Below are 15,595 nucleotides of genomic sequence, written 5' to 3' on the forward strand. Positions count from 1 at the left end.
ATGGCATCCATTAACATGTTCGAGTATGGAGAAGCATACACAGTTCTTCACACACCAGCTGTCATCATAGGAGGATGCTTCGTAGTGGTTGCATTGGCACTCTCCATCAATCTGATTTTCCAGCATCTTCGATCTTACACCAACCCAGAGGTCAGTTCTTCAGAATCCTTCAATTATGGGGACAGGGTAGTCTCTGCTTAATCAACTTGCTTGACTTTCATACGGTGAGATTATATTTTTCTTGAGGTGAGAAGGCAAACAGGTTCACATCAATGTGTGCTTTTCTGCGTATTGCTGTTGGTTGTTACTGGGATGAATATCATTGAACTCTCGTTATAGTTGTCCAAATCCTTGTTCAAAATCTCCAGAGAGTTTTTCAGGTTGAACTTTGGTTTATTGGGCATGGCATCTGGAGGTCAACCACACTACATAAGAAAGGGGGGGGGGGGGACAAAAAAAAATGAAAATTGAAGAAATCAAGGTTATGTTCTATTGTAGTTCAGTTAAGCCTAACACAGACATTCGATTTGTTTTCAGGAACAGACATGGATCGTTGCAGTTATTTTCATGGTTCCTGTCTATGCTACTGAGTCTGTAAGTATCAACTCCAATTGAAAGCATCATAGCCAGTGACATTTGTATTTTTTGAGGGGGGGGGGGGGGCATATTTGGCATGTCTGGTCATATGAAAATGGGGAGTTGTTATTCCTCCTTCCAAACAGATGGGGAAAAATATCTAATTTGATTAAAACCAGTTTGCTTGCTTTTATCTACCATATCAAGCGGTACATGGAATAGACATTTCATCAGTCAATCCTGCTAAAATTATAAAGATTATAGAATCCAACGTTTTGAACCCCCAAGGAGCAGTTAATATGGCAATTCACAAGCTTTTGGATGTTATTTCTTAAACAATGTGAATGCATGTTTATGTGATTTGCTGAAAATGAAAAATTCTTTGACTCTTTGTTTCAAAAAATTGTTTTGTCACATCAAACTTTATGTTTCTCTAGAAACATGAAACAAAGGCCTCACGTTGCTGCGTGACACAGGTTGAGCCCATCACACCAGGGATAAAAATTTAACTTAGAGATGAAATTGTTTACCATCATGCACAGCTCAAATTTCAATTTTCTCTTTATTTTCTCCCGATTATATCTTTGTGTCTTTTCTCTCCCAGATCATATCTTTGTGGAACACAAGATTCTCCATTGCATGTGATATCCTGAGGAACTGCTATGAAGCATTTGCTTTGTATGCTTTTGGAAGATATTTGGTTGCCTGCCTTGGTAAGCCTTCAGCTTTTTCACTAGCGCCATTAAATCTATCGATCTCATAATAAATTCTGTGAGATATACTGTCATTTTCCTTGTTAAAACAAGTCAATTTATTGTCAGACTCCTGTTAATTATGCCTCTTTTTTCCTTTTCCATATTAAACATTCATTCTGCCTCTAGCTTCTCCCTCAGAACTAAATTTGTATACTTACCTTGAGATTGTGTATAACCGGTGCCTATATACTCTGTGGGATGTTATTAGCATTTTTAGATTGAGAGAAATTCTTGTGATCACATGATACAAGTATGCCTTTGCATACCTCTGAATTCCGTGATACCTAGTTGTAGAATCAGGACCCTTCTAATGGAAGAACTATGTCAGGTGGTGAAGAAAGAGTCATGGAACTACTAGAAGGTGGATCAAGAGAACAGCTTTCCAAATCATTGTCGGAAGAAGACAAGCCATTGCTAGAACAAGCAGCAGCTAAGAGATCATTTTTCAGCTTTTTCCTCCGGCCAAGTGCACTGGGAAAAGACTTGTACAGAATTGTGAAATTTGGTCTTGTACAATATGTAAGCCAACAAACACTATCCTTTCTTTCATGCTTTTGTTCACTTTTAATATTGTGGATGGCTCAGATGATTCTGAAGACTGCTTGTGCCTTCCTGGCCTTATTGTTGGAACTCTTTGGTGTTTATGGTGATGGAGAATTCAAGTGGTACTATGGGTACGTATCATTTACAACTGCACTGCTTATTGAGGATATCAAAATGCCCTTTTTTCATCACTTGTGGCATCAGCGTGGTATAATTGATATCCTTTGTCTTCATGATTAGTTGTTTTGGTTGGTATAATATAGTTTGTTTGCTATCTTTGCATCCATTTTGGTTGAGTTGTATTATCTAACACATCCAGCATTTCTTTTGCTCCTGAAAGTTTGTGCTAATTTCACCAATAGAAATATAACTGAGAGGGTGTAAGTAATTCTTCCTGGGAAATTCACATGTAACTCCTGAAGTAAGGTGTAATTCTGCTTTCACCATCAAGTTTCATTGTTTACACACAAATCCCCTGCCATCCAAACTAACTCATTGTAACACCCAGTCTGTTAACTGTAGACTCAACGTTGGAATTAAATATGTATCTACCAAAATGCCATAATGCTTGAAACTCCATTTCTTCCATTACTTGCCAAGTGGAGCAAGATCAAATGAGAAGACAACAAACCCTATTTCTCATTGATGAGTTGTAGAATGCAAACTAGGGAAGGGATTGCAGCTAACAGAACCAGGTGATTTGGAAGATCCAAAACTGAATGCCTGTAAATTGGATTAACAGAGTTGGTTTAGTAAGGAATTAATTTGGAAAGTTGGGGAGGTATGTGTAAATAGTGGAAGTTGATGGGTCAAATTGGAATTACACCTTTTTTTAAAATTAGATAGATTATCTGCATGGACATCCAAATAAACCAAATTGAGCTAGTTGATTTTTTTCTTTTTCTTTTTGGTGGGAGGAGAGGGGAGGGGTTTTTTTTTTTTTTTTTTTTGGGGTGGGGGGTGTCTATGTGCATGATTTCTTTCATTTTTTCCTTTTAAGGTAAGCTGATGATAATTCATTGCAGGTACCCATATATAGCAGCAGTGCTGAACTTTAGTCAGATGTGGGCTTTGTATTGTCTGGTGCAGTTCTATAATGTGACTCATCATGTACTGCAACCAATAAAACCGCTTGCAAAGTTCATCAGCTTCAAGGCCATTGTATTTGCAACTTGGTGGCAAGGTGTTGGTATCGCAATATTATGCGCACTTGGCGTTCTACCCAAGGACAAAAAATTTCGAAGTGGATTACAGGACTTCCTAATCTGCATAGAAGTAAGTTGTTACTTGTTACCTTGTTCTATATGGCCAAAGGAACTCAAAGCATTCCAACAACTAATTTACTGGAAACTTGATTCTCCTTTATAACTAACACCCACCCTTGTCTAGTGATTGCATTTTGCAGTGGAACTTAAGATGACTATTAAGCAAAAAAGATAATAAACGATCATAGTAAGGCATGTAGTGCACATCTATGTGGATATGACCAACCATGCAAGTGGATCATGTTCAATGTATCAACTGATAAAAATAAGTGATCTTAGCTAACAAACTTTAGGGTTCTCCAACTGTTTATCATATTCTTTTTACTATCCTGATGTACACACCTGCCAGGCTAGCAGTTAACAAAGTGATAATTCTACCACAACTGTTCTTAGTAAAATTGCATTTCTGTCTAGCCATTTGGGAACAGTCTTTAAAGGGGAGGGGGAAATCCCCTTATTTCTTTGGCCAAACTAATTGGTGCAGAAGCTTAATGCACATTTCTCCTCTGAACATAACACCCATATTATCAGGCATCATATCCCCAATTGACCAGTGATTGAACTTTGGCAGTCGAAAAGGGTTCACACAACTGGCAGTTACTTTGAAAGGAAAGAAATTACCAGGAACTTTTGACTTGGATCGTCCAATAAATATTTTATCCAAGGATGCAGCCATGGGATGTCCTGCCCAATTAACTGTTTACTGGAGGTGACTACCCTGCTAATAGTTCGACTATTTTACAAGAGAGTAGAGAGTAGTGTTTGCTCAGTTTCAAATGATGCTATCATAAGGATGATCATCCAACAAGTTGCTCTGTTCTTTTGTGATATCATCTTTATGCTTACTGCAGGGAATCAACAGTAAATGTTCAACTAACAAATGCATCTCATGAATTTAAATATCACCCTCTTTCTTCAGCTTATATTTTGGAGATTTAACAATGGCCTGTTACATAAATAGTCTGATATCTCCTTGAGAGATTACTGGTTGGATGTAAAATTTTTAGATTCTCCACTCTGTCCATATTATAGACTTCATGCAGGCAGGCATATTATTGACATGACTCATTTATGCCGGCAATTATAAGAAATGAATTCAGAGAGCTGAAAGAAAATATAAAAATGAATGTATCAAGCTAAAGCACATGAATTTGGATTTCATCTAATGCATGAGTAGTTCCATAAATTCATATGGAACACCCTTTCTCAAATTTCTCTGGTAGTAAAAAAACAGCAGTTTCTCTTCTTTTCTTTTCTTTTTTTTTGGCATTCTACAGCCAAGATCATGCACATCTGTTCCTCTGGCTTGACAGATGGCCATTGCAGCTGTTGCCCATATTTTCGTCTTCTCAACGGAACCTTACCATTCGTTGCCCGTTTCTCGACATGGGAAGCTCTCCAGCAAAGAAACTGAAGCCATACTGAGAGTGGAGGAGGATGGTAAGGAGAAACCAGCTTTCGTTGAAAAAGCTGACACTCATGTTGAGGCTCCTGGGACAAGCGTCACTGAGAGTGTTCAAGACATTGTTGTTGGAGGCGGCGAACATGTGAGCACTTTCCTGTCTTTCTGCTTGCAATGAATTTTCTTTAGATCAATGCATGTATTATTTGTATTATCTGAGTTCCAGCCTCTCTTTTCTGTGTTCTAAGCAGTTTCAAGTTTCTTGTTTTATTAGAAAAGCAGGTTCAAGATTTCAGTCTCGTTTTTGTTGTTCTAAACAGGTTATAAAGGATGTTGTATTGACAATAAATCAAGCGATAGAACCCATGGAGAAAGGTGTGACAAAGATACAGGATAAGTTACATCTTACTTCGAGGGACTCCACTGGCAAGAAACAAGATTCAAAGGCAGAAGTTGAACACGTTGAGGAAAACATCACTGAAAGAGGGTCCGAAGTGGTAAGTACTAAGGAGAAGGTGATCTCTGAAACCATTGGTGAAGCTGATGGACAAAAGGACACTAGACCAAATTGAATGTGCCTGTACAGAACGTGGGCAGACAATTGGTTTCAGAGACAAAATGAAAGTCCCCTCCTCTGGGTCTTTTGCAGTTGTAGAGCATTGGTGACCATTACACATGTTTAGAAACTCTTAAACTCTTGTTTTTGAGTCCATATGAACATCTCTTCTAGGTATAAGAAAGAAACTGTACGTGTTTAGTACCCTGTCATTAAAGTAATGGAACTGGATCTTGCTGATGTTGAAACTGCTAACAAAGCAGTGAAAAATGATCTTTCATTACACTAGTCATGGCAGCTCCTTGGTTTCGTTCCCCCCAAAAGCCAGGAATCAGACGGGCAAACTCATCATACGATTTTGGTGTTGCAACAAAGCTACTTACCAGGTCAGGATGAGTCATTGGATTTAGGAGATACTAGAACCTAATTTTCCTGATAGAATTAGTGAGTCCCATCCATGTCTTTCAAAGGTAGATTGGGGCTACAGGAATATGTATTGCTTTCTAGTATGGTTATGTTTCCTGAAGTGCTGTAGAACCAACTGTCAGGAAGGTGGGAACTATTTCAGCAGCAATATGAATACGCCATTGTACAGCAAGGAAGCACACAAAGAGATCATCAGTATGTCTATTTCAATCTCTTACCAAAAAAAAAATGTCTATTTCAATCGTCCTTTGGCATATTTACAGAGGACATGGAAGAATATTGCATATCACGTTTAAGGAATATCTCCCAAAGTACATATAGAAGCAATATTTTCGTTTTCCTTTTAACCTATTGATCATCCTTCACTACCTGAACAGCAGATGTCTGAACAGCAGGTGAAGCAGCCAAAACATGACAAGACAGTACAGCATTGTGTTAGGAAAATGGCACATTGGTCATTCATCCTGGAACAAGCCCTGATGCAGCACATGCAACAGCAGCAATCACCCAGCTTGCCACAAAAGTTTGAAGCAGCCTTGATTATTATGTCGGCCGCTTCAGATGTGTCACCTTCAGATCCCGGAGGAATGTTCTCAGCTGTGGCAATTATGTTCCCAAAGCCCTGGCTCAAGCCCTGAAGCAAGACTACTTTGCAGCCTTTGGAGTCCACCTGACTCTGAAGGTTGATTTTGTTTGAAACCTGAATGACAAAGGTTTAAAGAACAACCAATAAGTTAAGCAGAAAACCATACAAAAATGTGAAAAAAAATATTACCGTCAACCAAATAGACTACAATGAAAATATATGCTATTACGTCTGGAAATGAAGATGAAACAAAAGTTATAACAGGAAAAAATAGCAACCAAAGGGGGTGGGTCTACTGGTGCAAGTATGGTGTTGGAGAATGCAAGGTGATCTCCAATTCAAATACAAAATGGACAAAAGCACGGTAAGTACATGGAATAATATGCAATACGCTTGACATAATAATATGTGATACACAAGACATAAGAATATGCTGTATGCTTGAAATAAACAAGGAACAGAAGTTACATCCCCATGACTGCTATTTATTCAAGAACAAGATTAATTATTACTTCATTTGAAAAATACGTAATTGTTGACACAACAAAAGTAACACATGTAAAAGGCAGTATACAAGGAAAATAAATTAGTAATAGCATTATCACACTGTTTGAAAAATCACAATGTTAAATTTGCAAGGCCTGTTAAACAAAGTTTCCTTCAGAGAGTTGAGGAAAATCTCAGCTTTTTCACCATCGATAAAATTTTGAAGAATAGAAACAGTTAATCTGGTTTTTAAAAATTCAGTAACTAGCATACTATAGGTGTTATTTGGAAGTAGTTACTGCTCCTTACAGCCTACCATAGTTGTAAACAAGGTGCCTGAACATGTCCAAGGCTGGTCATTTTACGTGTCTAGGCACACTGTAGTCCAAAATGGGGAAAATAAGCACACAAGAGAACCCCGTGGGGGCAGGGACAGGGCAGGGGAGGTTTGGTTGTTGTTAGGGTAACAACGTAGAATAGAAATCTGACTAATTAATGTGCACAGATTTTTCCTGAAAAAACTCTCTTTGGTGACCTGACAATTACCCAAACCTAGAAATTCAAAGCTGGCCCTATTCAACAACTGTCCTGCCAAAGTTCAGAGCAGAGAACTCTAGCTACGTTCTCTAACAACTCACATGGAGACTAGTCTGGAGGGACCAGATCCCATCCAACTGCTTTTAATGTTAAAACAGTAGTTCAAAACTCGCAAAAATTTCAACATGTCCCAAACGAAACAAGAGGTGAAACCCTTTCACCAGAACTTTTGGATCAAAATTTCACTTATCTCTCCTTTTAACATCAAAAACTCAGCTTTATCCCAACTTAATGAGGTCGGCTACATAGATCCAAGCAAAAAAGATGTATGAAAACTGAGGTCTAAAAGAAAGTAGGTAATAGAGGTATGGAAAATGAGATGAAAACTAAAAAAAGAAAGATGGAAGAGGAACAAGGCACAAAGCAACAGATCAAACGAATGTCCACTATATAGGCTCTACTACATGGATTCTTGCCCTCCAATAGGCTCTACAAATCATATGAATTTCTACTCTTAACACAGACCAGCAACTAACATTTAAAAGCCATCCACTCCATATAATGAAAGTATGAAACAACAGTGACCATACAAATTTACTGTAACATCTAAATGAGAAGTTTAAGGAAATCCTTACCTAAAATAGGATATACATTGTTCTATTGCTTTCTATGATAGAATTTTAGTAAAGTACTCTTTCAGATCTGAAACTTAAATAATGGACACAATAGCATTTATTTTAGTATTTCAGTAGATAGTATACCTGTTGAATCCCTGATGGTTCAAATGCTTGCTTCCCTTTTCCAGTCTGAACTAAGAACCAATGAGTATATTCAGATGGAACACTAGCTTGTATGCTCAGTTTTGCCACCTGTTAATAAAAAAATTATCAAGGACCTTCAAGAGTTTGGGATAAAATATTTCCCACTGAATTTATAGAATCTTTTAAATTACCAATTTTAATTTTGAATCACCAATTAACAAACCTTCTCCTCAATAGCTTTATCTTCCTGCAGCCATGCTTGAGCAGTAAGTACATCAATTTGTTGCTTTGCAACAACCTGTCCAGAAGGTGATAAGTGAAAAGAGTAAGTAATATATAGCCATATCACTTCTTTGTTTTTTCAATGACTAATTAATCTATGATGAAACTGTTTTTTTCTAACGGCATCTGATGAATTAAATACAATCAAAATTACTAAGGCAATATGACTTGCATATAGAATTGGAATTTGGGAATTGAAACGAGTTTTACAACAATGGATGCTTGGTTTGAGAACCTTTATGGGTTACAATTGCCAATAAATTACCTCAAAAGGTAAGCTACTTGGTATATTATTTGTATTTGTAAACAATCCCAAGATTTGTAACCAACACCAATAAAGAGAAGAAGAAACAGAGATTGAAGAGAGAAAGAGAGAAATCTGCTCATGATGTACTTTGTGGAGCTTCGTTATCAGTCATAAAGACTTTCAATACCTTTATCTTTATTATATCTATAGATTATATCAATTTACGTAGAATAGAACTAAAACTCAGAAAACAGAAAATAGAATAGAAATCCCAAGTCCAAAACCAACTCAAACACAGCTCCAAGGCGATAGCCCAATTTTTTCCATTTTGCCCTTGTTTTGTAACAGTATTCTTAGCACACTTCGTAACCGAATATTTTAATACCAGTATGCATCTCAGGTACTAAGGTGGGAAAATAAGCATGTATTTGTTTCTACAAATTTTTTTTCTTTTTTTTCATTTCTTACCTTGTTTCATTTACAGCAATAGTGGAACAGGATCATGTAGCTGACACCAAGTAATTGGGAGTTAAGACATGAATTAGAGTTGAGGCTATCTAGTCAAACATTAAGTGTGCACATGCCATGCAACTGGTGTTCCATGCAAGTACACCTCTCATCTTGTTAATCTTCGCCTGCTGCTAATTTATAAAAGTGTGCAAGCTTGCTTTTCTGGTATGTTCACTATATTCAGGCAAATGAGCATAAGTTTGTTTCAACAACTTAACACAACAGGTTTGATCTGCTTGATCAAGCAGAGCATGCCCTTCATTTTTTTTCATAATTACAAGGCTATAGAACTTCAGTTTCTACCATCTTGTACATAATTTGCATGCCATGGGATGCAGTTTTGTAGCCATGCAGAATGTTTATGTACTTTAGAACTAATAGAACATTGGCTTTGTTACATTCCACCTTTGTTTTGTACCATTTGAAAGTCATTGTGTTAGGCCTCACAGACCATTTCTGCCTCACTTCATTCAGATTAATCCTCATCTTTCCACGTACACTATGTTACACTTCACCTTGGTAATGCACCAAGTGAATCTCATTCTGTGTTAATCCTTCCTTCAGATAAGTCTTCCCCATTGCAAGTTTTGATTAGAATTACTTCCCTAATTCACAATTTCAAAGAAAAAACACGAACGATTTATGGGTTTCATACGGATTATAAAATACTCCGATAATGTGTCCACTATAAATCCATATAACATGTCCGCAATGCATTAATATTGGCATAAAACATCAGGGCTCAGGAACAACAGGGCTATAACCAGCAGCTATGACTGAAACCTGATAGATTCAGTATTTTGCGACCAAAAATGAGATAAAGATAAACTAATTTTTGGACACAGGGTGCAAATAACCATGGGTAAAAATTTAGGGGGGAAAACTAAAGTTTAATTGAGCAAATGAATAAACACCTTACTTTGTCAAGAGGGATGTCCTTTGCCTTTTGTACTTTCAGGTCTATCACAAAATTGTTCGTATCTCCCAGCTTACCTTTAACTTTCAAACACTCAGGAAAATTCCCTTGATATCTACCTGATACAATCAATGGGCTTCCAGATGTAAGGTCTGGAATATGGAATGGGTAGACCTACCATAAAGATAAAAGAAAGATTGGTTAATGATAATAAGAGCCAGGTTTCACAAGTAAAAAACTAAACTGAAGTAACCCCTTGAAAAAGATTTCATAAATAAAGGCAAGGAGGATGCTTTCTTCAACATGAGTTAATATTTTCAGTACGAAAATGCCAATATGGCAAAGTGTACTGAAGAAATGTAGGGAACCACACCTAGAAGAGGCAAAATGAATAACCAAATACTGGTTGGCTTTGTCAACAAGACAGGTCACCCATTAGTGGCTGATAGCATAGTCAGATATGGTGAACATACAAAAAGATGATGGCTAGCCATAATAAGATATGCAAAATGCATAAATTTGATGACATGCAAAAAAGAATAACCATTGAAGGTAAAATGTTTCTCACTTCCCAGTAAATAAGAACATGTCAGAAATACCTAACTAGAAAAGACATGTCAGGAAACCCTACCTCGAGCCCATCAAGACACTCTAAAGTGTCAATGGTTATATCAGCAAGAATGGTAGTTGATGCTGCCGTGAATAGTCTTTCCATGTGAAGGTCAATTGAATCTGAGCAAAACCAAGAGAGTTGATAAAAGGAATTGGCTTCCAGAGAAAATCCAGCAGAAAAGATATAACATCTACATAGCTGGAATAATCAGCCATCACTTTATTTCACAAATATTGCAGGTCCTAAGAAAAGTAAAATACAAATACTCGTAGGCTTCTTCTTTTTTCCAGGGAAAAAAAAACAAGATTACTAACCTGCATCATATGCAGCTTCATAGTGACCCCTGCTGATAAGCGCAAGCATTTGCAGAAAATAATGATTACAATATGAACCTGGAAAGTATTGTTTTAGAATTTAATTTGGCTGGATATAAAAGGAAAACACGATATAATTTATGAAAATAAATAGGAGAACTCTCATAACACAATATAACTTGATGCTTGCAGAACTGCAGATTAATAAAACAAAGACAGGGGTCCACCAAACTAGTGTATCCATGGGTGTCAACAGAAAGGTAGGCCTAATGGCCACCTTCCTCTGCTACTCGTTTTGATCACATGTGCAGGCTGAAACTTGTTTTCACTTTTCAGCATCCATACAACATGTGGTACTTGATGGTTGATCTCAGATCTGCACTTCAGGATAAATTATGGACAGCAACCAGATAAAAGAAGTCATATAGGACAAAAAATGGTAGGCTAATAAGATTGAGGTTGTCGATTCTATTGATAATAATGGTGAGGGCTGAGGCACTCTGAAGGGAAGGAAAAAGATGTATTTGAAGGTGGAAGGTTAAGGGTGGTCAGGCTGTGGAATATGAAGGGTCAGGTTGGCTAGGTGCAGCCCAGAGTCCCACTGATCAACCATCAGTCTCACCAGATCATAGTTGGAGTGTCATCCTGATCCTGCTTGAGTCTCACAAACCTTCTTGCATCTCACATGGAAAAACTAGCTGATGCAAATGATGTGAACCAGAGCCACGGCCATCCCAATAGAAGACCAAGGGCCGAAACAGGGCCTAGGGTTCTAACCAGAACCCCACACCTGAAGGAAAATTGCACTAAGTGAGGGGCAGTTTGGTAATTTGAACAATCCAAAATAAGTCCAATTAGGGTTAGTTGGATTCCAACTCTATTTTTATTTTGGAATTTGATTGAGTTTTGGTCAAAGTATGACAAAGTCCTAGTCTAGTTGGGAGTCCTACTTAGATAAGGATTCCTTTAGTTGTAGACCAAAGAAATTAGTCCTCTTGTTGTGTAATTTGAATCATCCTAGGTTGAGATAAGTGAGAGTCCTTAGTAGAATGGGAGTCTTAATTAATTTAGAAGTCCTAGTTTGTTTTGTTTTCCAACTTTAAGTCCTAGTATGAATCCTTCAATGTAAGGCTATAAATTGAGCTCTACACTTGTGAACAAGACAGCTTATAAATTATAGAATAGACATTGTTTGAATGTGAATTGATTGGAGTCGAAGGGTTTCCAAGGAGGAAGCCTGCAGGTGCTTGGTGCTCCCTGACTTTGCTGCAATTCTTCAACCTCTCTTCCCCCATAACAAGTACGTACACCCTCCCTGCATCCCTGTCCTTACCTTTCCCCTTCTCTTTCCTATAGCAGCTTTCTTCCCCCCCCCCCCCAATAGCCTGCAGCCGCCTTTCCCCTCTTCCCCTAGCCCTAATACTTCCAACCCACCATACCCCAATCGTACCCCATCTCGCCTTCCCCTTTTACCCTCCCTTTCTCTGTGGCAGCCTTATTAACTTCTAAACCCTAGGTCTCCGATTCCATCATCCAAACCCCAGCCCCTTTGGGCACAATCACCCCCACCCCTTCCCTAACTTCAGGTCCTCTCCCCCATCCTTAATTTCTTCTCAGAACCCTAAAATTTCTGCACTTCCATCTTCTTTCCCAAAACCCTAGTAACCCTTACCTCTTATCACCTAGATCCCTCAAACCCTTCACCTGAATCCAGTTTCCTTTTGGATTCATCATCCCCTACCCCTACCCCTACCCCTCCCCACTACCTTCAATCCTAATCCTATCCCCATTCATCCCCTAGAAACCCTAATTTTCCCCAAGCCCTAGAACTTGGAGTTTCAATTCTGAATTAAAACTACAGCAAGGTTCAAGTTTGAATTCCATAAAACCCAGCCCTTCTAACCTTAACCGAACCTAGCCTGCCCTTTTTTGAGGCCTAGATCCTTCAAAAACAAGCACTACAGTATAACTGCAGGGTTGAGGAACCTCAAACTTTACTGCTGAATTAAAGTGAACTGATCCTGTAACTGGCCATCAATTTGGGGGTTACATCAGCAGATCTGAAGGTTAATTCAAAAAGAAAGCTGCAGCTTTGCAGCCATTATTTCTCCTTGGTGGTTTTGTTCTAGTTTGTAGTTGATGTTAGTTACTTACTTTCTAGTAGATCTTAGTATACCCATTCCAAATTTCAATCTTATCAAATATTCCATAGTTGCCAATACATCTCGCAGTAACAAAAATGTATTGTTCTGAGGTATATTGAAATTCAGTCTCTAATTCATATTTTATCAACCAATCCATCCTAATTGTTACCCCCCCCCCCCCCCCCAAAAAAAAAAATCCTTCCTAATTCACACCTTTGTTGGAAAAACAAATTCTTTTGTAATTTCTTGGATAGGGATACAATACCATATCCTCACCTACACAAACAAATTGTTGATAAAACTCTAAAACCTTTTTGACAAAATCCATTTTTTTCTCCTTATCATTCAAGAAAGACAAGAGAATTAGGGTAATAAACATTATCTAGAAATTATCTTAGATTCGAACTCATAGCCGATGATGGAACTAGAATAGATATTACTTGATTCCTACTCATGCGAGCCCATAACCTTGCTTTTCTATCAATCTCTAATTATGATCTTCCTCCTCAATCTGATATTATGATACGGTATAGACTGAAATTCCATTATGATCCAATCCAAAATGGTAATATATGCCAAAACTTTGCAATATTTTATTGATCATAATTTTATACATTCCATTTACTATAAAATTCATGGGGAATTCTTTAGATGAATATTTCCACTAAAAAAATTATTTGTTCTCACATATCCCTACCAATTTTCCAAGTTAATTGCACAGATACATATAATTCAGAAAAATATGTGAGTGATTCACACAGCATCTCTTTCTTTTAACAAAGGTTTTACCAATTGATATGTTTCTGTAAACAATTGAAATTCACTTTCTTGATCTGGATCTTCAATTTTGGAAACTAATAAGTTCTTCAGTCAAACCTTGATCAAAGAACCTACAAAATCCCTCAAATTGTATTTGACTAGACCCAGGTATTCTAGACATTCCTTCCTTTCCATCTGGAACATCTTCAGTAAGTAAGTTAAGCTGTACAGTTTAGAAAATGTATACCCAAAACGGAAGCCTTACTGCATCGTTTTCTATCTACCATTACCAGACCATTACTGGTGCTGCCCATGGTATGATATGGCTGTGGTATAAAAACAGGTGTTGTTGCTTCTTTTCTTTTCTTCTTCTTCTTCTTTTTTTTTTTTTTTTTTTTTTTTTTTTTTGGGGGGGGGGGGGGGGGGGGGTGTACATATGCAGTATTAGATGGTATGGTATGTACAGTCTGATTGCAGTATAAAAACGGTATGTATGTGATGTCAGTTGCAGTATTAAAACGATATATATAAATGGTACTTATGCTGTATTAGACGGTACAAAATGGTTTTACCCTCGAACGGTTTCCTACAGTACGTTTTAGTAAATGTCATTGGTATGACACCAAAACCTGTTACCATACTGTACCGCAATACAAACCCTTTTTAAAAGTCGTACTATTCTTTTTTTTAAACGGTTTGGGATGGTACGAATTTAAATGGGCATTTTCGGTTTTGGTACCAAATTGACACCCTTAATCTTAAGTCTCCCATTTCTCAAAAGACCCATGATGGAATGTATATAACTTCACATAGGCTTCTAACTGAGAGTTTCTTGCAGTAAACTAGCCTTGATGCAGAACTGAGAGTTAATTCAAGAAAGAAGGGCAAATTACATATAGGCCCCCTAGATTTGCAATCAATAACATCTACTACCCTTAAAAGAAATTGATTACAAATACCCCCTTACTGTTAATATCATCATTTAGATTTACTAATTAACAGTAAGAGGATATTTGTAATTGATTTCTTTTCAGGGTAGTAGATGCAACTGATTGTAGATCAAATGTAATTTGTCCTTAATACAATTGTCAGCAGTTACTTCACTGTCATACATCAGTTTCTAACTAATAGTCTCTTGTACTCCAAGCAGGGGGGACATAATGAAAACTTCCAGTTTGGAAACCTTCTGATTTTTGTCCTAGCTGGTTCTTTCAATTAATCTATCAAGTGACTCATGGGGGCACAAGATAGCCCACTATCTTTTTACTTCAAACCTTCCTACTTTTTGCATGCTTGCTTGCTCAGCCATGGAGATTCCAAGGTATACTTTAAGGAGGAAGGGAGCCTGTGCTGAATCCAGTCAATTCCTTGTGGTTGGGGGAGCCTGGGATGCTGACGTCTATTGTTGTCTTCATTCCTATGTTGTTCCAAAGCTGTTGGAACTGGAAGGTTGTCTTCAATAGTTAATTTGCACTGATGCAAGTTCTGACTTCACTTCTGGTTAGTTTCTGATGTTGTCCCATACTTGGTTCCATAACCTCAGTTCCCACCCCAATCCTACCACCAGTTTTATCACATTCACTGGTCTAAGACTCTAAATTCATCCCTTGTAACAAGACCACTAGATCCACTTTTCTAGTTCATTGGATCTGTTTTTGCCACTTTTTCTCCCTCGACCTGTCCCTGAGATCAATTTCTGCAATTTCAGCCTTTTATGAAACCTGTAGGTAAGATACAGTCTGCTGATTGCATAGAAACCTTAAATGCTGACCTCTACTTATTTCAGACCTATAGCTGTAATTCTCTGTCTGACCCAGCCCCTAATGGCTATTCTGTTTCATATTTTAGCCCATCATCATACATGTGACTCATTCCCTGGTTTAAGATCCTTGTTTCTGGATTTTTTTTTTCTTTTTC

The 15,595-nt window shown here is 37.7% G+C and overlaps 2 protein-coding genes across 2 annotated transcripts in view; one reads left to right on the forward strand and one right to left on the reverse strand.

Annotated features, from left to right (window-relative positions):
* LOC149021481 (organic solute transporter ostalpha protein (DUF300)) lies at positions 1–5,129 on the forward strand. The gene is made up of 8 exons (XM_089149718.1): positions 1–150; positions 538–594; positions 1,181–1,289; positions 1,660–1,850; positions 1,917–2,005; positions 2,900–3,149; positions 4,453–4,686; positions 4,862–5,129. The coding sequence occupies exons 1-8, from the start codon at positions 1–3 to the stop codon at positions 5,111–5,113; spliced, it is 1,332 nt and encodes a 443-aa protein (XP_089005844.1). The 3' UTR covers positions 5,114–5,129.
* Positions 5,129–15,595, reverse strand: part of LOC149021482 (uncharacterized) — a 23,697-nt gene continuing 13,230 nt past the window's right edge. The window contains exons 8-13 of the mRNA XM_089149716.1: positions 10,776–10,853; positions 10,480–10,580; positions 9,852–10,022; positions 8,117–8,191; positions 7,894–8,001; positions 5,129–6,223 (exon numbers count right to left, since the gene is read on the reverse strand). Of these exons, the coding sequence (XP_089005842.1) occupies positions 5,879–6,223; positions 7,894–8,001; positions 8,117–8,191; positions 9,852–10,022; positions 10,480–10,580; positions 10,776–10,853 (878 nt within the window). The 3' untranslated portion in view covers positions 5,129–5,878. The remainder of the gene's footprint in view (positions 6,224–7,893; positions 8,002–8,116; positions 8,192–9,851; positions 10,023–10,479; positions 10,581–10,775; positions 10,854–15,595) is intronic.

Source organism: Hakea prostrata, chromosome 3 (genome assembly GCF_041222555.1).
Source record: "Hakea prostrata isolate BN-2017 chromosome 3, UWA_Hpros_2, whole genome shotgun sequence".
NCBI classification, from domain to species: domain Eukaryota; kingdom Viridiplantae; phylum Streptophyta; class Magnoliopsida; order Proteales; family Proteaceae; genus Hakea; species Hakea prostrata.